Source organism: Dendrobates tinctorius, unplaced genomic scaffold (genome assembly GCF_039654945.1).
Source record: "Dendrobates tinctorius isolate UK_male_01 unplaced genomic scaffold, ASM3965494v1 ptg000102l, whole genome shotgun sequence".
Classification (NCBI taxonomy): Eukaryota; Metazoa; Chordata; class Amphibia; order Anura; family Dendrobatidae; genus Dendrobates; species Dendrobates tinctorius.
Genome location: NW_027361770.1, coordinates 10,118,324 through 10,140,862, shown reverse-complemented (window position 1 = coordinate 10,140,862; position 22,539 = coordinate 10,118,324). Strand labels below are relative to the sequence as shown.

General features: G+C 42.3%; 1 protein-coding gene across 6 annotated transcripts in view; it reads left to right on the top strand.

Moving 5' to 3' along the window:
- The window catches only part of LOC141099730 (poly(rC)-binding protein 3-like), a 1,815,006-nt gene that overhangs the window by 1,620,226 nt on the left and 172,241 nt on the right, over positions 1–22,539 (top strand). For all 6 annotated transcript variants that reach the window (XM_073587737.1, XM_073587736.1, XM_073587732.1 and 3 more), the window contains one exon: positions 18,587–18,724. In XM_073587737.1, the coding sequence (XP_073443838.1) occupies positions 18,647–18,724 (78 nt within the window). In that variant the 5' untranslated portion in view covers positions 18,587–18,646. The remainder of the gene's footprint in view (positions 1–18,586; positions 18,725–22,539) is intronic.

Genomic DNA, 22,539 nt, shown 5'->3' with positions numbered 1-22,539 from the left:
TAATTATTTATTGTACCATTTCCATTCCTACTAATTTCTTTGCTATGTAACCCAGCTTCAAAAACTTTCCCCTGACTGAACATTGATCTTGTTGTAACAGCTGTAGCTTTTTTTCCAGCCAATTAGGCTTTTCATTGCAATAATTTTGACCTCTCTCCCCCCTAAAAATGGTGGAAATAGTCCAAAATGTCTCCTCCAAAAAGAAGACAACTAAGGCCGGTTTCACATTTGCGCTTTTGAGCGCAGCGACTGCCTGCGCACGGCCGCCGCTAAGCCCCGCCCCCTGCCCCGCCTCCACCAGTATCTCCGCCTCCGGGCGCATGACGTTGCATGCGTCATGCGTCCCCTATCTTCATCACAGAGGGCGCAGGCCGTGCGCAGTCTGCGCACAGTCTGCGTTTGGCGGCGCATGCGTCCTTTTGACGGTGCGCCGAGCACAACTAAAATGCAACAGGTTGCGTTTGGCGCTGCTCGGCGCACCGTCAAAAGGACGCATGCGCCGCCAAACGCAGAATGTGCGCAGACTGCGCACGGCCTGCGCCCTCTGTGATGAAGATAGGGGACGCATGACGCATGCAACGTCATGCGCCCGGAGGCGGAGATACTGGTGGAGGCGGGGCAGGGGGCGGGGCTTAGCGGCGGGCGTGCGCAGGCCGTCGCTGTGCTCAAAAGCGCGAATGTGAAACCGGCCTAAGGGGAGCTTTCTACTGCTAATGTAGAAACTCCTATGCCCTTGTGCCCAAGTGCTAAACTTCAGCTGAATCGGTCTTCTTTTTTCACATAGTAAATGTATATTTATAATAACAAATTTAAAAGCTGAAAATGATGTCACTGAACATCAAAGAAGTTAAGGCTTTCCAAAAGTATTTCAGCCATTTTATGCTCAGACAAATAGGAAACTATTCCCACTTGTGTGTGTGGTCAAACAACAAGGAATGATTGGCCCTTCATTGTGTAAATGGTCTTTTTGTATTTCAAGAATATAAGTTTACATTGTATCATTGCAATCAAATTTAGAAAACTAAACACGTCAGTCACTAATTAAGGCAGTGCTAAAGAAGGGCTACAAGTCAAGGACCAGGACCATGCTTACATACAAGCACAGACGTGCACAAAACTATTTGTCTGTGCCTGAGGCCTCATTCAGACGTCCGCGTGTTGCAAATACGTATTGTATCCTTTTTTTTCATAGATAGAACATGTACCTATTATAATTTATGCTGCTGTTCACATGTCCATGTTTTTCATGGACCGTATGTCTGTGCAAAATATGGAGATATGTCCATTTTCCTCTGGCAGCATGGATGAAAAGGCCCAATACAAGTGTATGGATCGGTAAAATTCACGTACAGCACACAGATGGCATCACAGTGCAATCTGAGTGTTGTCTGTGGGTAACATTGGAAACTATAGGAGTAACTTTGTCATTTATTTATCCATCTGTGAAAAACACTGATGACATACAGATAAAAAAAATCTTATGACACACAGATAAAAAAACACTGGTGGTAAAAATAGACACACGGAACATAAACTGATGCAAAACACTGATGACCCTGGGAACCATTTTTTACCATCATGTTTAAATACAGATATGTGAATGAGGACTGAGACAAAGATATTTTCTGGACTTTTAACTCCTGAACCGCTTTCTGACATCAGACATAATAATCTGTCCATGTGCCCTGGGCCTATTTCACCACGGATGGATTATTACGATTGCGCGATCACCTGCACACACGGATGGTGTGCGTGCAATCACTGCCGGGTGTCAGCTGATTCTGACAGCTGACATCTGGCTCTAAGTGCCAGAAGCAGTCCCAACACTGTAACCTCTGAAATGCTGCAATTGAACACGATTGCAGCATTCCAGGTGCTGGCAGAAGACTGGTCAGAATTGCAAAAATTGGCCCAGTCAATAACGTGCAAACCACCCTCAGAGGTAAAGGGGTTAAGGCAGTATAGACAAGGTTTTTTTTCATTTGTTTCATCGTTACATCCCAGGAGCCATAATATTTTAAATGTTAATATTGACCTGCCATTATGATTCTCCAAGTCATTACGAGTTCATAGACACCAAACATGTCTAAGTTCTTTTTTTATTTAAGTGCTGAAAAAAATCCAAATTTTGGTAAAAAAAAGGCGCTATTTTCTGAGACCTGCAGCATCTCCATTTTTCGTAACCTGGGGCTGGGGAAAGGCTTATTTTTTTGTGCGCTGATCTCACGTTTTTATTTATACAGTACCATTTTGGTACAGATAAGATCTTTCGGTCACATTTTATTGCAATATAGTGGCGACCAAAAAAATGAAATTCTGAGATTTTTGATTTTTTTTTGTTACGCCGTTTAGTGATCGGGTTAATTCTTTTGTTATATTGATAGATCGGGCAATTCTGAACACGGCAATACCAAATATGTGTACATTTGTTTTTTTATTGTTATAGTTTGAAAAGAGCGAAAGGGGGGTGATTTGATCTTTTACTTATTTTATTGTTTAAATATTTTTGAAAACTTTTTTTACATTTTGCATGCTTCAGTAGTCTCTATGGCAGTACTTTGATCTCCTCTGCTACACACAGGCGATGATCAGATGGCCTGTGTGTAGCAGAAATACTCACATGCTATGAGTGCCGACCATAGGGCGGCTCTCATAGCAATCTGGCAATGACAACCATAGAGGTCTGCTTCAGACCTCTGGTTGTCAGGCCAACCCATTGGTGACCCACAATCATATGACGGGTCACCGATGGGCAGGATTTACGACGTGCTTCTGGTAAGCGTGAGTTAAAGGCCGCTGTCAAAAATTTAGAGCGGCATTTAACTAGTTAACAGCCGCGGGTGAATCCACGGCTATTGCGGGCACATGTCAGTTGTATAGATCAGTTTTTATCCCCCAATTAGCTATAATCTGCTCCATCAGTGGACAGAACGAAGCAATGTACAGACCAGAACACAGCAGATCCCTCAATTGCTTTATTACCACTGCCAAGCAGTGCACTTTATCGCCCATTCTCATTGGCAACAGCCACTAAACAATTTACAGTGTGAGTGTATATCGCTTAGTTCTGTCCACTGTGAGAGCAGATTACAGCTGACCAGTAGGTGTGCCACCAATCTCATATTGATATCCTATCATAGAAATACATTATCAATAATTCATTGTTTACAACCTCTTTAAATACACTAGGATGACATACTAACCATTTGTTGGTGCCCTCTTATAGGTCCCCACTCTGACCCACTCAACAAATTGTTTGCTAATTCCCTCTTTATAAGCAGATGATGTGCACAGTAATATAAGAGCAATCAGGTATGATTTGTAATAAATCTGATGTATTACATTAAATATAGCATAACAGAGTGTTTTTTTCTGTACAGTTGGTGTGGTTGTACACATGAGGACATCTATATATATAATTGCCTTAAATTGTCTGTCATCCACTTCCGTCTGGATGTCCCCGAATCCCACAATCTACCGTGCCGCACTGGAAGTACGCCGACCGCCACCATATTGGAAAACCCAAGTGATGGGTATTCTAATATGGCACCCGCTGGTGGTACCAGGCCCTTCCACAGTACCACCAGCGGTACACCGCCGGACCCCCCCCGCTGCTGCTGGACCCGCCGCCGCACCCTCCCCGCCCGACCAGCCTGTTGCCTGCCCACCCACCTCAGTCAAAGCCAGAAGGAAAGACCGCGGCTTGCGGCCTGTGCTGGAGATGGGGTGCGGGCGCCCTCTGGTGGTGCTGCACCCCATCTCCAGCACAGGCCATAAACCGCAGTCTTTCCTGCCGGCTAGCCGCCGCCAGGACCACCGCCGCCGCTGAAACCCTCTGCCGCCGCCGCTGGACCCGCCGCTGCTGGCCACGCCACAGTGCCCCCCCACTGCCTGCCCACCATGTACATACACGCACACATGTACTTACACACATGTACATACACACACATGTACACACACGTACACACACACAAGTACACACACATACACACATGTACTCACATACACACGCACTCACATACACACACACATACTCACATACACACACACTCACATACACACACACTCACATACACACACACGTACTCACATACACACATGTACTTACATATACACACACGTACTCACATACACACACATACGTACTCACATACACACACACACGTACTCACATACACACATACATGTACTCACACACACACACACGTACTCACATATACACACACGTACTCACATATACACACACATGTACTCACATACACACACGTACTCACATACACACTCACATATACACACACACATACATATACACACACGTACTCACATATACTCACATACACACACACGTACTCACATATACACACATGTACTCACATATACACGTACTCACATGCACACACACGTACTCACATACACACACACACGTACTCACACATACTCACCTACACACACACGTACTCACATATACACACACATACTCATATCTCCAGCACAGGCCGCAAACCACCCTCTTTCCTGCTGGCTGTGATTGCACGGAGGTGGGTGGGCAGGCAGCTGCGGGAGTACACACACATGTACACACACACATGTACACACACACGTACTCACACACATACCCCACACACACTTCCCGATAGCATCGGGCACACCTCTAGTACTTTGATAAGTGTAAAGATGTACTTTGTTTTATTAGAAGCGTGTATCTACGAATGTATCTATTTATGGCAATACATCCAGAGGCAGAACATGTGTAAGTCTCATGATTTTAGGTAAATTCATTACATTCTGTTGGAAATGTAACCCCTTGTTGGAAAATTATCAAATTTTGTTCAAAGTAAAGCTTCTTTCATCTATACTTTGCCTGAGGGTCATAATTCCATGCCCCACTCTGAAATTACAAACTTTCATGGAAAGATTTCTAACCATTCACAAAGAGTAGCCATCATTTGACAGTCTTATTTTTGGAAGTTTTTCTTAGATATAGACTTAAGGCCCTTTTACATTTAGCGATGCACCAGCGATCCAACCAGCGATCCGACCCGGTCAGGATCGCTGGTGCATCGCTAAATGATCGCTAGTGAGCTTTCATACAGAAAGATCTCACAGCGATGCAGCAGCGACGCAGCGCACGATACTTACCATTCACAGCGATCCTGCGTCCTCCGGCCCGCCTCCACGCGTCGCTGGACGTCACAGCAGGAAGTCTCAGCAGGAAGCGCCCGACGAGAAATGGAGCCGGACATTCTCGCGCGATCAGCGATGGACAGCGGGGGAGCCGGTCGGAGGTAAGTATCACACATAGCGATATCGCTAGCAATATCGCTATAACGTCACAAAACCGGTGATGTTTTAGCGATATTGCTAGCGATATTGCTTAGTGTAAAACCCCCTTTACAGTCATGGCTGGAAGTGTTGGCATCCTTGAAATTGTTCCTGAAAATAAAGTATTTCACCTAGAAAATGATTGCAATTACACATGTTTTGTTACACACTTGTTTATTTCCTTTACAACAACACAATAAAACAGAACAAAAGGCAAATTGAACATCATTTCACACAAAACCCAAAAAATGCGCTGGACAACATTTTTGGCACCCTCAACTTAATATTTGGTTGCTCATCTTTTGTAATAGATAACTTCCATCAGTCGCTTCCTATAATCAACAATAAGCTCCTTACAATTCTCAACTAGAATTTTGCTCCAGGTATCTCATATCTGAAGGGTGACTTTTCCCAACAGCAATTTTAAAATCTCTCCACAGATGTCCATTGGGATTTAGAGCTGGACTCTTAGCTGAACATTTCATAATTCTCCAGCACTTTCTTTCAACCAATTTCTGGTTGCTTCTTTGAAGTATATTTAGGGTCGTTTTTCTGCTTAAAGTCCCATGACCTTGGACATGAACACAGCTTTCTGACACTGGGCAAGACATTGAAACACAAAATTCATGGTAAATCTTCAGATTTTACCCAGTGACAGAGGCAGCAAAACAACCCCAAAACATCTTTGAACTTCCACCATATCTAACGATAGGAACTGTGTTCTTTTCCTTGTAGGTCTTATACTATTTTTGGTAAACAGTAGAATGATGTGTTTTACCAAAAGCTCTATCTTGTGCTCATCTTGCTCGTCTCTCCACTAGAAGCTTTCCCAGAAGGATTCTGGCTTACTCACGTGCATTTTGGCAAAGTGCAGTCTAGCTTTTGTTATGTCTCTGTGTAAGCTATAGGGTCCTCCTGAGTCTCCTGCCATAGTGTTTCATTTCTTTCAAATGTTGATGGATAGTGTTAGGGCTGGCGGAACGCACCAGATTATAAAATAGTAGAGAGTGCGTTCGCAGCCCGGGGTCCACCGTGCAGAGGTGGTACACTGCTGCTAGGTAATGGCGGAAGGGAAGAGCGGCGTGAAAACAGTCGGTTACGTCACCCAGTGTGAACAGGAGCGGATTCTATTACTTCACAGAACCGCACAGCCGCTTGAAAGTGAATGCCGGAGCCTGTTTAGCTCACAGAGCCCGGCCACAGTGCACACAGCAAACAGCCACAAAACTCCACGCCAAGGCACGGTGTTAGAGTCCTTCTAGGCCACTGAGCGCGCAGCGTCGCTGCCACAAACGCCGCTATATACGCTGGCTAAGGAGTCACTGATAGTGACTAATATCTGACTCAACTCTGTCCTACCTACGCCTAAGCCTGGGCACTAGCAGGCTAGACTGCACAACACATGCGTACCAAGGGTAGGGATTTCATAATGAGTCAGTCACCAGAGACATTCATACGTGCATCCATCACTCACTCCTTATAGTCAGAAAATACTGGCTATCCTAGCGCATGGCCGAGCGGCCATGCAAACCTTTTATAGCCGCGAGCGTCCGGGACCTTCCTGGCTTCTCGAATGGGCCAATCCGAACATGAGCAGGACCTGAGCATGTGACCTTCGATCTCCAATGGGAGATCACACCACGGGCATGCTCAGTGGCCCGACATGAGGACTTAGTCCCTGGAGAATCTCGCTGCTGAGCAACATGCATTGCCATAGCTGTGCCAGAGGTGGCAGCAGCAAGCAAACCCATGGAGCTGGTCTGGGCAGAGTGCCGGGACCGACGAGTTTGCTGAGCAAGCTCCTCTGCGGCTGGAGAGGAATGGGAGACCACTGGAAGTAAGGCTTGGGATTCTCGCTGTGCAGCGACAGAAATCCAATGCCTAACAGATAGTTTGCACTGGCACTGATGCACCCTGAGACTGCAAGACAGCTTGAATTTCTTTGGAACATGATTGGGACTGCTTATCCACCATCTGAACTATCCTGCATTGCAACCTTTCATCAAATTGTATCTACTGTCCACATACAGGGAGATAAGCTACAGTGCCGTGGGTAGTAAACTCCTTGATTGTGCTGCTCACTGAGGACAAAGGAACATCAAGATCTCTGGAGATGGACTTATAACCTTGAGATTGTTATTTTTTTTCACAAATTTTAGTTCTCAAGTCCTCAGACAGTTCTCTTCTCCTCTCTCTGCTTTCCATGTTTAGTATGGCTCACATGGACACACAATGCAAATATTAAATATACTTCTCCCGATTTTTATCTGGTATCAAGTGTGGTTTTCATATTGCTTACACCTGTTTCTCGCCACAGGTGAGTTTGAACGAACATCACAAGCAAGAGTGCCAATACTTTTATCCATGACTGTAGCTGAAAGTAAAGGTCAAGTTTTAAAACAAAATACTTTTTTATCTAATCCACTATAAGTGTGATTTTTTGTGTAGAGTTATAGGAACAATACATATATGGTATGTCTTTTATTCAGGTTGGACTTTTGACAAGTTTGGGTCAAAACCCTAAAGGAAATCCAGTTGATCACTGCGTATCTGCAAGTGATCAACAGTATTGTGATGATCAAACCTGTGAGATGTAAGCTGGCAATACACACTAGATCAAAGCCATCAAACCTGTGAATGTCACACTGGCTGATGAGCTTTTATATGAAGACATCCAGACAGTCCCTTGATGACAGAAGTCAAGGAAAATTAGGATTTAGCATGTCAGTTTTCAACATGCTTTATCCTTTCTAGATTCCACCTGTTCAGGTCAGTTAAGCTTCAATGTTTATGTGAGAATTACATACATATAGCTATTTTATGTGTCTGGACATTTAAAGGGTTCGTCCACTACGCCTTCTTGACTGCTAAAGTGTCCCAGTGAAAATAAAAAAAAACACACACCCCTGTCTGGCACCATTCTGACAGTGCTGATGCTGTGTCTCCCAGCGATAATGTGACATTTCTTTGTCTTTAAATCCTTCATACACATTAGAAAGATGACAGCCAAACAGCTATCTTCCATCTTTTTCCCACACAGGAACATTTAGCTGAGCGTTTCTGTGCTTTGTATGAGCATGCCACTGACATACTGCTCTAACAGTGGCTTATTGGCACTCAGAACAAAAGGATCAGCTGCTGTAATTCCAACATGATGATCCTTCTCTCCTACGACATCATGTGCTGGGTAAGTTGGGAGGCCCCCATGGACAATAAATGATTGGCTGATCCTGCTGATATCGACGGGTTCTATTAACTTTAGTCTTATGAGTCTTAGATTTTTTAGATAAAATAAGCCAATGCACTCTCACACTGCTCTCTTAGCCTTGCTCCTTTTCACCTTTTCACCACTTCTAATAAAAGGTCTTGCATTCATTATAAAATCACATTGCGCTTACATTCCACTTTATCTTAAAAACAAATGCTGGTAATATTCATAATAATTATTGATAGATGTAATACTTTGGAATAGTAGCTTGTGGTTTCAAGGAGATCACATTTAACCAGTTCATCTTAACCAGGCCATTTACCCCTTTTTATGACCAGGCACATTTTCAAGTTTTGTTGCACAAACTCTTTTAATGGCTGTATAATTTTTTCTCATGCGGACATTCAGATGCATTTCTGACTTTTTTTCGCAACACATGGTGTTCAATTTTTCTGTCATTTTTATATTTGTTTTTTTTTTGCTGATATCACATGAATTTGTGAAGAAAAATAAGAACTATGTGCCTATTTCTCACTTTTTTTGCAACAATACAAAGGACGTCTTAAACATTTTAAATTGCTTTTCCTTTTCTGTTGAAATTATTTTGATGGGGGTGGGTCTAGGAACAGCAATTTAGACTGGCAGTGTCTCTTTTGTTTATGCTTTTTATATTTAATTTGTACTATTTTTTATTTATTTTATTAAATTTGCCTCCCCATAAGATTTTAAAAGATCTTTGGGGGGGGCATTTTAACATATCAATGTCATATCATTCTCTTTTTTTGCTAATTGCCTTATAATTGGGTATGGTATATAAGCTCCATCTACAGGGGAATTTCAGCCTTCAGCCTGCATAGCAGAGCCGTTGGGATTTCAAAGGACCCAGCAGTTCCTGTTTCCTCCCTCCATCAAATGATTACATGTTCACTGGGTCCGTAATAGGAAATCACTGCCCAAATGTTTAAAGTATATCAGCATTTCAGAAGTAGTTAATGACAATGCTGTGTTAGTTAAAATATTGCCCCATATGCATACTGTAATAATTGGTTATTAGTAAGTTCCTTGTAACCACTTACTATTTTTTAGTTCTGACAATTTATTGCATGTTGCTTTGTACCAATTAGGCTGTGAAAACATTTTATCTGTGTCAAATAGATGCCTAGGCAACTTTCCTGATGTAAAATAGTATACCTAGTCTCCCGGTACTTACCTGCATGCAACCTCCGATCCTCACAAGATCTCCTTCTCAACTCCCCTTTTATCTCTTCTTCCCACAATCGGATACAAGATTTCTCCCGCGCATCCCCTCTACTCTGGAACTCTCTACCACAACATATCAGACTCTTGCCTACCATTGAAACCTTCAAAAAGAACCTGAAGACCTACCTCTTCCGACAAACCTACATCCTGCAGTAACCACCGATCGACCAAACTACTGCATGACCCGCTCTACCCTCGCCTACTGTATTCTCACCCACCCCTTGTAGATTGTGAGCCCTCATGGACGGGGTCCTCTCTCCTCCTGTACCAGTCGTGACTTGTTAAGATTACTGTATTTGCTTTTTATTATGTATACCTCTCCTCACATGTAAAGCGCCATGGAATAAATGGCGCTATAATAATCAATAATAATAATACTACATGGTATATGATTCATTGCAGTCTGCTGAGCTTTCCTATACAATGAATAAAAGCAATATGCAGACGCACACCTACCAGTCAGAGGCCGAAAGAACATACTTTTAGCATGCGTCTGGTGAATTGGGGCCTACGGGAATGTTACAGTATATTCTTGAAAAGCTCCCAGTGCATATTGTAAGCTAAGTGCGCTGACGCAATGTACACTTTGTAGGCTTAATTCTTTTTTTCTTTAGCACCTAAAGTGTAACTGTTGTTTTAATTTTTATGTCAATCAATAGCACACATGAAAATAAGCAACTTAGTGATATATCTTATCAGAGGAATCTGCTTCTTTCTCTACCAGAATTGATCAGTCATTGTAAAAATTCTCAGTTCTGAGGTAAAATGTGTATTCAGTGAAGACACTTTCCCATTACTGAGGTAGGAGATGGGAGATAGAAAGGAGAAGAGGAGGGTGGAGCTCTGTCTACAGCTCCTTCCTCCTTCCATCTACAAAGAATTGTATCCTTAACAACTGCCATATATCTCTGCAATGGGCAGGTCTGTTCAATGGATTCAGGTTTTACCTCAGAACTGAGAATTTTCGATAATGACTGATCAATTCTGATGTTGAAATTAGTATATGGCACTCCTAGTATGAGACGTGGTGCTCAAGTAGGGTGTCCAGCCTGTAAATGATAAAGAAAAAACTTGCCTCTCAAGTAGATTGCAGTGGATATAGTTCCTTTTATTTAGGTAATCTGAAAAGTTGTTGAACGTTTTTGGTCTTTCAGACCTTCATCAGAACTGATTGCCAGTTGTTAAGCAGAAAGCGGCATGCAGTCGCGCTGGGGTGTGTGACGTCCAACACTGTGGAAAGGTGCTGTGAATGATAAATTCTGGCAGAGAAAGAAGCAGATTTCTCTGATAAGACTTATGTACTATTGATTTAAGAAATGGAAATTAAAACGATGGTTACATTTTAAATATAAAGGTCAAATGTTTTTTAACCCCTGCTATCATGGATACTTTTTTTGTGAAAGGCAAACAAATGGAAGAATTACTAAAACCTTAATCCGCCATAAGGGATTATGAATCTCATTCCTATAATAGTTGATACTGGCATGTCTTTGTCCTTAGAGGGAATGGCAGCTATAGATATAAATGTGCTGTGACATTGCTCAAATTCAGCAACTTCTTCATTCCTTTGTTGCAAGTAGTGCTCTGCACTAAACTGAAATATCCATTGAGCCACGGGCAAGAGCGGCTCTGTCTATAAGAAACCAGCTGAATGTGAAGGTGACATGTCACAAGGCAAAGTAATTAATATTGTAATGTTGATGTCAACAAACTTATATTTTAACCCCAAATCTGCATTTTTGTTTAACCCTTTGTAGCTATGTGTTGTGATGCCAAGGCTATTGACAACCACTTTGACATAATGACACTGATGAAAAACCTATAAAGTCTCTGATTGTATCCGTAGTTTTTCCATGCACGATGCCACAAGCTCTGTGCATTCTTAGAACAAATTCACACTAAGTTTTATGCAAATTCAGAGAGTAAAATATTGACATGGCCCAGTCGTCCTTAATTGTCCAAAATACTTTAAAAAATAGAACATTAAGGTTTCAGCCAAGAATTAACTTTTCTCAAACCAGTTGCAAAATAACAAAAAGACATTTTGTCATTTTGTAGCTGACTTGAGAATACCCCAGTTTTCTACTTTGCTCTCATTTGACCAGAGTACCTTCTTCCACATGCTGTGTCCCCTACATGGCTTTATTATGACTAATAGTTGTCCTATGGACAGATTCCACCACCTGAGCTGTGGATCTCTGCAGCTCCTCCAGAGTGACCATTTGTCCATTGGATGCTTCTCTAATTTGTGCTCTCCATGCTTAGGATGTCACTTTAGGTGGACATCCATGCCTTGGTAGATTTTAAATTGTGCCATTCCCTTTCCATTTTTGGATGATGAATTGAACACTCAGATGTTCAGAGCTTAGGCTATTTTTTATAACATAACATATTTTTCGTACCGTAAGACGCATTGGACCGTACGACGCACCCCAAATTTTGGGGTGGAAAATAGCAGAAAAAAGATTTCTATAAGATGGGGTCCATCTTATTGTCCAAATTTGAGGTATCTTACCTGAGGGCCAGCGGTGGTAGAGTGGGGTCACAGGAGGCATGGTCTCTTCCTCAGGAAGCTGGCGGCGGCAGAAGTGGGGCAATGCTGCAGTTCTGGGGTGCGATGCTGCAGGTCAGGTGTCAGCGGTGAGACAGAGCATGGAGCAGATGGTGCAGGGTCCCTTCTTCAGGATGCCAGTGGCAGCAGAAGTGGGGCAATGCTGCAGTCCCGGGGTGCAATGCTACGGGTTCGGTGTCAGCAGTGAGACAGAGCATGAGCAGGGTCCCTTCCTCAGGATGCCGGTGGCAGAAATGTGGTGACTCCGCGACCCAGTGTCCACAGCGAGTACAGCCGAGTGCATCACCGGTTTCTTGGCGGCCATCTTTATGAGGCTGTGCATGCTCAGATTGAGATCTCAGTGGTCCTCGGCTTCAGGAAAATGGCCGCCGAGATATCAATCTGTGCACGCGTGGCCTCCGGTGGCCATTTTCCTGAAGCTGAGGGCCACAGAGATCTCAATCTGCGCACGCGCCACCTCGGCTTTAGGAAGATGGCCGCAGGGAAACTGGTGATGCACTCGGCTCACCGTGGACACTGGGCCGCGGCATCGCCACATTTCTGCCGCCGGCATCCTGAGGCAGGGACCCTGCCCAGGTGCACTCCGCACTGCCCACTGCCGACACTGAGCCTCAGCATCACCACACCTCTGCCGCCGGTTACACCACTGCAGGAATCCCCCAGTAAGCCTACACTCGGACCCCCTATTTTCCTCCCAAGTTTTTTTTGGGAAAAAGTGCGTCATAGAGTCCAAAAAATATGGTAAACCTACTATACCCTTCTCCACAGCTTTCTTCTTGACCTATCTGATGTTTTCCTTGGTTTCCATGATGTTGTTCAATCCCTAATGTTCTCAAACAAACCTCTGATGCCTTTACAGAACAGCTGTAGTTGTACTGAGAATAAATTATATACACATGGACTCAGTTTACTAATTATGTGACTTCTGTAAGCAATTGGTCACTCTGGATTTTATTTAGCGGGTATCAGACTACAGGGGGCTGAATACAAATGCACATCACCATTTTCAGATTTATATTTTAAAAATAATTTTTAAAAAGTATAATTTCCTTTGGACATTACAAATACATGCTGCTTTCTGTTGATATAGCACATAAAATCCCAATAAAATACATTAAAATTTGTTAGTGTAGCGTGAGAAAATGTGGAAACATTCAGGGGATTTGAATACTTTTTCATGACTTCAGCGTTTCTGAAAAAAATCCCACAACTTTGCGTTTGGGTTTTGTCATAGGTGTTAGAAGTTGGAGAGGTACCCAAGTAAATATTTTGCACCAGGGCACATAATACTCTATCATGTTTAGTGCATATGTTTATTATTGAACCTCTAATGCCCCCTTTACAGCATCATCTAGAATAATTAGGAGAAAAGTGTTGTTAATTTAAAGCAATTCATTATCATTTTACATGAATGCTCTTCATGATCAACACATATAAATAAATACAGTTTAAATAATTTATAGAGATTTTCTAATTCTTTAATCAGGGAAACGATACAGGTACAGATACATATTTTTGTCTTATTAATTGAAAATATGAACTAGGAATAAATCCAAGCTACAATCTTACATGTTGATCCAGAAGCAAAGAAAAACCTCATACAGAGCTAATTGCCCATTATTAGGAAAATCCTTCCTGACTCCAAATATAGCAGTTAGTGAAAAGCCTTTAATCAGCATCTCATCTCCAAAAATCTAGTATAGATAACTTATAATATATTTTTTTTTCAGGAAAAACATCCAGTAGTCTCTTAAATTTAGTTAGTAACACAACCATCACAAGATGTGGCAGAGGGACTCACTGCTCCGATAGTAAAGAATCTCCATCTGTGATTATGGTGAAACCTTCTCATAAATAAAGAATGTCCCCTTGCCATTCATGCAGGCCAGTGTGTATACAGATCATTATATCTCTATACTCTCCATATCTATATATAAACGCCTTATCGTGCCTGTCTGTAATTGAAATCGCGGGCCGCTGATTGGTCGTGGCCGCCAGGCCCCTGCCAGGCCGCAACCAATCAGCGACAGGCGCAGCTGTTTGTAACGGTCAGCGGCAGGCGCAGGCCTTAATCTGTAAAAAAGAGAATTAAAATAAAAAAAAGTTATTCTCACCTTCCGACGGCCTCCTATCTTCTTTCCACGCACCCGGCCTCGCGTTCTCAGTAATGCTGTGCGGCTTAGACCGCTGATTACGTTACTCTCACGAGAGCGAGAAAGAAGACCGACTTTTTTTTATTTTTTTATATTTTTGTACAGGGTCACGGCAGTGATTGGTCGCGGCTACAGGGCCGCGTTGCTGATTGGTCGCGGACAGAGGGCCGTGACGCTGATTGGTCTCAGCTACACGGAAAGGGGTGTGAGGGGACCATGCATACCAGGAATGGGGGGTGAGGGGACCATGCATACCAGTATTGGGGGGTGAGGGGACCATGCATACCAGGATTGGGGAGTGAGGGGACCATGCATACCAGGATAGGGGGTGAGGGGACCATGCATACCAGGATTGGGGGGTGAGGGGACCATGCATACCAGGATAGGGGGGTGATGGGACCATGCATACCACGAAAGGGGGGTGAGGGGACCATGCATACCAAGACAGGGGGGTTAGGGGACCATGCATACCAGGAAAGGGGGGTGAAGGGACCATGCATCAGGATTGGGGGTGAGGGGACCATGCATACCATGATTGGGGGGTGAGAGGACCATGCATACCAGGACTGGGGGGTGAGGGGACCATGCATACCCAAAAGGAGGGTAAGAGGACCATGCATGCCAGGATTGGGGGGTGAGGGGACCATGCATATCAGGAAAGGGGGGTGAGGGGACCATGCTTACCATGATGGAGGGGTAAGGAGACCATGCACACCAGGAAAGGGGGGTGAGGATACCAGGCATACCAGGATTGGGGGGTGAGGGGACCATACATACCAGGAAAGGGGGTTGACGGTGAGCATACATACCAGGATTGGGGTGTGAGAGGACCATGCATACAGCAAAGGGTGGTGAGGGGACCATGCATACCAAGAAAGGGGGGTGAGGGGACCATGCATACCAGGATAGGGGGGTGAGGGGACCATGCATACCAGGATTGGGGGGTGAGAGGACCATGCATACCAGTATTGGGGGGAGAGGGGACCATGCATACCCCGAAAGGGGGGTAAGAGGACCATGCATACCAGAAAAGCGAAGTGAGAGGACCATGCATACCAGGATTGGGGGGTAAGAGGACCATGCATTCCAGGATTGGGGGGGTCAGGGGACCATGCATACCAGGATAGGGGGTTGAGGGGTAGCATGCATATTAGGATTGGGGGTGAGCGAACCATACATATCAGGATTGGGGGTGAGCAAACCATACATATCAGGATTGGGGGGTGCATTATTGCATTATTATTAAATCTTCAAAAATAAACTGCATATATATTCTAGAATACCCAATGCGTTAGAATCTCCATCTGTGATTATGGAGAAACCTTCTCAGAAATAAAGAATGTCCCCTTGCCATTCATGCAGGCCAGTGTGTATACAGATCATTATATCTCTATACTCTCCATATATATCATAAATGCTGGAAATAACTCTTTGGGTTTAAAGTCATTCATCGTCATTATTTGGAGAAGGTTTTTTCTTTTTTTCCTGGTTATCCATAGGAATGACAGAAGATGGACAAGACATAGTGAAGCATTCAGAGGTGTTCCTCAAGCCTGTGTGGAATTTTTGGGCTGGATGTATTTGTATAGTGTTTCAAAACTCTGTAGTCAGACTAAAAAGAACTTGAATTGAATATATTGTAAGGGATTTTAAGAGCATTGACGTTCTGGATCTTTATTAGTCAAGTGTTTTTAATGTTGGATTCTCACCTGAAATGTTCTCGGATATGCCATTGTTCTTGTATTAATTGCATGTTGTACAGTGATTATGCGTCTGTGTTCTATTTAAATGTCACCGATACATAAAGGTATATATACTTCTGCATTGTGTCAGTTAAATATAACTGTTTTATTTAGATCTAATGTGTTGTAGAATAATTTCATCTCAGGGCAAAACAATTCCTATAATATTTAGTTGGACCTAAAGCCCTGAAATCACAATTTGCGGACTAATAAAAACTATTCTGTCATCTTTAGATGGGATCATCGGATTGAAAGAGATGACATTGTTAAGTCACTCTCAATGAAAGAAAAATAAGTATTTCCTTTGCCGTCTTCAAGGAGCTGACACCCACCTTTTAAGTAGCATCCATTTTATCGTCCTGCTCTAATGCCCTTATCCCTGCTGTGTGCTTCTGAATATCCTGTGCTCTATTTCCTTTGAATATCATTAACAAAGCATACACTTTTCCATTTTGAAAGAATGGAAACATAATTGGGATCGTGTTGGTATGCTGAGCTACATTTACTAGATTTGCCAAGAATCCTTTAGGTCGTTGATAGGTGTTGGAGAAGGGAGAAATATGCTGAATTTAGATGTATTTGTTGCCGCTACAAAATTTCATTTTTCAATCTAGGACTGCAAACAGGATTTAAGAGCATAAAATGATTGATTGTATGTCCATTAAAATAATCCGATGCTCCTCATTTCAAGTGACATGATGGCCAGAGTAGAGGGACGTGGAGCATTTACATACTGTATTATACTGTCCTCATACACGTTAGCTGGGTGTGCAATGGTACATGTAGCTAAACCCCCTGTCTTCTTTAAGAAAAAGAGGCTGTAAAATTGTAACCTTCTTTTATTGATTGCAGATGTGACAGGAAAGGGTGAAACTATAGGATGCAATAACAGGAGCATTTCAGAATATATAACTGCACAGAGTATAAAATACAGATAGTCTGCAATACACAGTAACATGAGGTAATACATAGGTACCATGAGGTAATACATAGGTTCCATGAGGTAATACATAGGTTCCATGAGGTAATGCATAGGTAACATGAGGTAATACATAGGTACCATGAGGTAATACATAGGTACCATGAGCTAATACATAGGTAACATGAGGTAATACATAGATACCATGAGGTAATACATAGGTACCATGAGGTAATACATAGGTTCCATGAGGTAATGCATAGGTAACATGAGGTAATACATAGGTACCATGAGGTAATACATAGGTACCATGAGGTAATACATAGGTACCATGAGGTAATACATAGGTACCATGAGGTAATACATAGGTAACATGAGGTAATACATAGGTACCATGAGGTAATACATAGGTAACATGAGGTAATACATAGGTAACATGAGGTAATACATAGGTTCCATGAGGTAATACATAGGTACCATGAGGTAATACATAGGTAACATGAGGTAATACTTGGGTACCATGAGGTAATACATAGCTGATGATTACCTATTTAATACAACAAACGTTATAAACACAGGATTATAACACCTAGATAGTGCTTACCAACTATGCTTAGAGCAGGCTGTTTAAGAAGCATGAAGAACACGAATGGTATAGTTTCTCCTAAGACACATGGAGGAATAAAGGCTGCTGTTCCCCTCACAGTGTCATAAACAAGACTATGATGTAACAGGAACAATCCCACAATACATTGCAAATTAAACTAGAATCTATGCATTAAACGGCCAGCAGGTGGTGCTGTTACCTTGCAGTATGAAATATATGAAGGATTAATACACACAAAAATGACTTTCTAGACAGCAATTATATAGCTGGAGAGAACATGTATGTTACAGTATATCTGTCCTTCTCAGCTGGGAAACATTTATGCAGAACATTAGATTGCTTCTCGTACTTGTCATATTGTTTACATAGTAACATAGTAACATAGTTATTAAGGTTGAAGGAAGACTTTAAGTCCATCTAGTTCAACCCATATCCTATCCTAACTTGCCCTAACATGTTGATCCAGAGGAAGGCAAAAAAAGCCCATGTGGCAAACAGTAGGCTTCACATTGGGGAAAAAAATTCCTTCCCGACTCCACATGCGGCAATCAGACTAGCTCCCTGTATCAACGCAATATTAAGGAAACTAGTGTATATACCCTGTAATATTATACTTTTCAAGAAAGGCATCCAGTCCCTTCTTAAATTTTAGTAGGGAATCACTCATTACAACATCATATGGCAGAGAGTTCCATAGTCTCACTGCTCTTACAGTAAAGAATCCGCGTCTGTGAGTATGCTTAAACCTTCTTTCCTCCAGACGTAGAGGATGCCCCCTTCATTAACTTTGTTTGTCCCTGCAGGTTAAATAAGAAAGAAGAAAGCAGTCTGTTGCCCAGTGTGTCCAAAAGAAGTGACCCGACATGAACACCAACGATTCAAATGCTCCAGAAGGGGGTCTTAATGTCACATTGACCATACGTTTATTAATGCATGGAAAGGTAAGATCAAAAGATGGCACTCCTATGAATATTTTTAGCAAACATTCTGTTGCATTTGATTCTTCTTCCAATATAAATGCATTTCCCTGTACTGCTTCTTTATGTTATAAATAGTTAGACTTCGTCCACTTGATGGATTATGTGTGCTTTATGTTCATGGCCATATATTATTGTTTCATTTTTCTTTACTCTTTCTGTTAGCCTTTTATGTTCTACCTCTGTTTAGCTGCCATAGCTATCTATTGGAGATACAGGTGTTTCTCACAAAATTAGAATATCATCCAAAAGTTAATTTATTTCAGTTCTTCAATACAAAAAGTAAAACTCATATATTATATAGAGTCATTACAAACAGAGTGATCTATTTTGAGTGTTTATTTCTGTTAATGTTGATGATTAAGGCTTACAGCCAATGAAAACCCAAAAGTCACTATCTCAGTATATTAGAATAAACAAAAAACAACAGCAAAGGCTTCCTAATGGCCCCGTCACACTAAGCGATCTCGGTAGCGAGATCGCTGCTGAGTCACAACTTTTGAGCTGATCGCTGGAAGAAACCTCTGGACATTTCTTTGGTCGCTGGTCTCCCGCTGGCCAGCACGCATCGCTGTGTGTGACAGGCGGGAGACCAGCGATCAGGTGTAAAAAATAATAAAAAAAATAAAAAATATAGTTATTCTCACCTTCCGATGTCCCGCGCAGTCTTCCGGCCTCTCTCCACGCTCTGGTCCCAGTGATCCTTTGCACGAATGACCGCGAGACTTTGTTATCCCTCGAGACCGTGACATCTCGCGGTCATTCTCACAAAGGATCACTGGGACCGGAGCGTGGAGAGAGGCCGGAAGGCTCCGCGGGACATCGGAAGGTGAGAATAACTATATTTTTTATTTTGATTCTATTTTTTACATGGATGGCCAGCGATGCCGGGCACTCGGCATCGCTGTGCTGATCTCTGGTGAAGCTGTCTGTGTGATAGCTCACCAGCGATCACATAGCGACTTACTAGCAATCCTGACACCTTGATATCGGTGTCGGGATCGCTGGTAAGTCGCTTAGTGTGACGGGGCCTTAAGCGTTTAATAAGATCCCTTAGAGCACAACATGAAGACCCCCACAGGTCGCCCCGAAGCATGAGAATCTCATCAACTGAAAACTGAAAATAAAGATTAAACAACAACCACAAGACAGATTTCATCAACTCAGGTATCATTCTATTCAGTATTACAACACCAACTGACCTGGTCTGTAGGTTACGCAGCACAATCCTGCTGACAGGTTCCCTTTAAATTACAAACTTTAGGTTGTGGTCTAAGGGGTCCCAGTGTGACTCAATCACCAAAGGGCCATGAACTCCTGGAACCGGCACTGATTCTAGTCCAACTTAATGTGTTGAAAACAAGTTTTGTTGTGGAACCCAAACAGAGCTGAGCTCCTATAGTGCTGTTAGAAGATTTTTGCTATATCAGACTACTGTACAATGTTTGAAGCATAAACTACCGTACACGTACAAGATTACAAATTTCTTTGCAGCAAGTAATGCTCTGTGATATGACATCCGAGGCTGCAGGACTGGCAGTCTAGATTATTGTCATATGTGTATAATAAGGTGGTTTCTAAGGGCAGTATACACTTAATATCTGTAAATTCTTCTCTAGTCCTTCTCATGCAGCTTCTGCCTCTCCCGCCAGACAGCGCTGCACTTACTTTGTGAATAGCGTTGAAATGCAGGACCTGTAATGCTAGCATCACTGGGAGATGTTAATGTGGACCATTCCAGTGTAATTACCTTTTTGCCGTTACCTATGGGGCATAGATGACAGCACAGCGGTAGTCACACTTGAATAGTCCTCGCCAACTATGTGGCAGTACCACACCCAATTTAAACCCTCCGCAGTTTGCTGGTGGTTGGCGTTTATAAGTGTACTTATCCTGGATTGTGGTGTCTCCTGTTAAGCCAAGCTTCCTGTCCCAGGTTGTTCAATCTGTTGTTAACCCTGAACTGACTGTTAACTCTTTCTTTGCCTGACATTTCTACTTCAAGACCAAGGTAGCTTGTATAAAGTCTGACTGTAAAGGCCTTATTAAGAGCTGCTACCAGGTTTCCACAAGCAGTTTGCCCTTACAAAGTCCAGATTTGTCAGTTTGATTGCTTATGTGTAGGATAATTCATTATAATAGATTATGACTCTAGATCTGACTCTTGCCACCCCACCAATCAGCTATGTGAATGCATCGTAGAGCTTGTCTTTTCATTGCTACCATCGGATAACCGGATGACACATGGTTACCTGCGCCATTCTTCTTTTGGCAGCAGTGAAGAGTAGTGCAGCATTTTTCCCTTAGCAGATTCTTCTGCTAGAAAAGTAACGGAAGTTGCTTGTTAAATTAAATAATATAATATTAGAGTGTTAGCTCTCAAAGACGATAAAAAAAGTCAAAGACATACAGTAGGTGTAACATATTGAATCTAAATTATATTTGTGCATTCAGTTGCTTTCCAAATGTAAAAACCTTAATAAAGTGTTCTCGATTTATCGGGTGCTGAATAGGCTGCATTACAAATACTACATCAGTTCATGCTAATAGCAAATGGGAAAAATGCAATGAGAGAAAACATTTATCCTATATAGATGTACTACAACACAAAGTGTCAGAACAGTCTGCAACATTTACATTTAAACATCTTGGTAGCATTTTTATGAATGTCTTTGCTAAACATCGTGTCTTTTTGCCTCATGCAAGGGTTGTATAATATCACACTATTACACAATGGCCCCACAATATTGCATAGCCCAGGGAGGACGCTCCCTCGGCACTTCATTTCACCCTCACCTCCAGCTGAGCAGTGCACCCATTGGCAGCGGGAATCTTGTGAAGCACACTCTGCATGTAACCGAGTGCATCTTTCAGCAACTTTCATACACCCTCAGATTCAAGTAGGTTTTTTGCATGAATTTTTTGGCTTAATTAGAGCCGCAATTCTTTGTGGAAGACAAACTAATATATTTTCTGCAGGTGGTTTTTGGTGAATGCATCGTTTCCTGGCAATCATAGTGGTTGCCTTTGCAGTTCAAATCATGATTATTGGTAGCTCAGGTGTGTTTTTTATGCTCTAGCACAGTTGAAAATCATTTTTTATCCGGATTTACATGCGGATTTTTCATGTGGATTTGTCTGCCGATTTGCAAGATAAATAAAGATATATTATTTAACAAAAAAAAAAAGAATTGTGATGTCATTTCTTTGTCCAAAATATAGCAGATGGTTTTGTCCAATTAGTATAGTAGATAATCAGGGTATTGAGGTAAAAAGTACTTTTATTATATAGATTAGAAATTCAGACAAACAAAAACAAAAAATAGTGCAAGGTGCTTAAAAGATAAGACCAAGATAAGAGCAAGCTAGTGGGGCAACCATTAACAGGGGTAACACAAAATTCTGTTTTGGGATTAAGGGACCCTATACCCTTTATTGCCATAAAATATGACAGCGACTGACCTATGACATGGCCCCTGAACGCTCCCCTGATGAGATAAAACGAAACGTGTCAGGAGAAGGGAGAATGGGGAGAGTGTCCATCACGTGATTTAGACAGAGTAGAATATCGATGGTAGCTGTTGAATCCGGGTGAGACTTTTCCTGTTTATACGGCATTATTTTTATGTCTATACATGTCGCATTTTGGTCCCTAAGATGAATATCATTAAGGACTGTGTTTGGGGGGGGGGGGGTAATCTACCAACGTATATAAACATGGATTGTACAGCTCTGGCAAAAATTAAGAGACCACTTTCAAATGTTCAGTTTGTCTAATT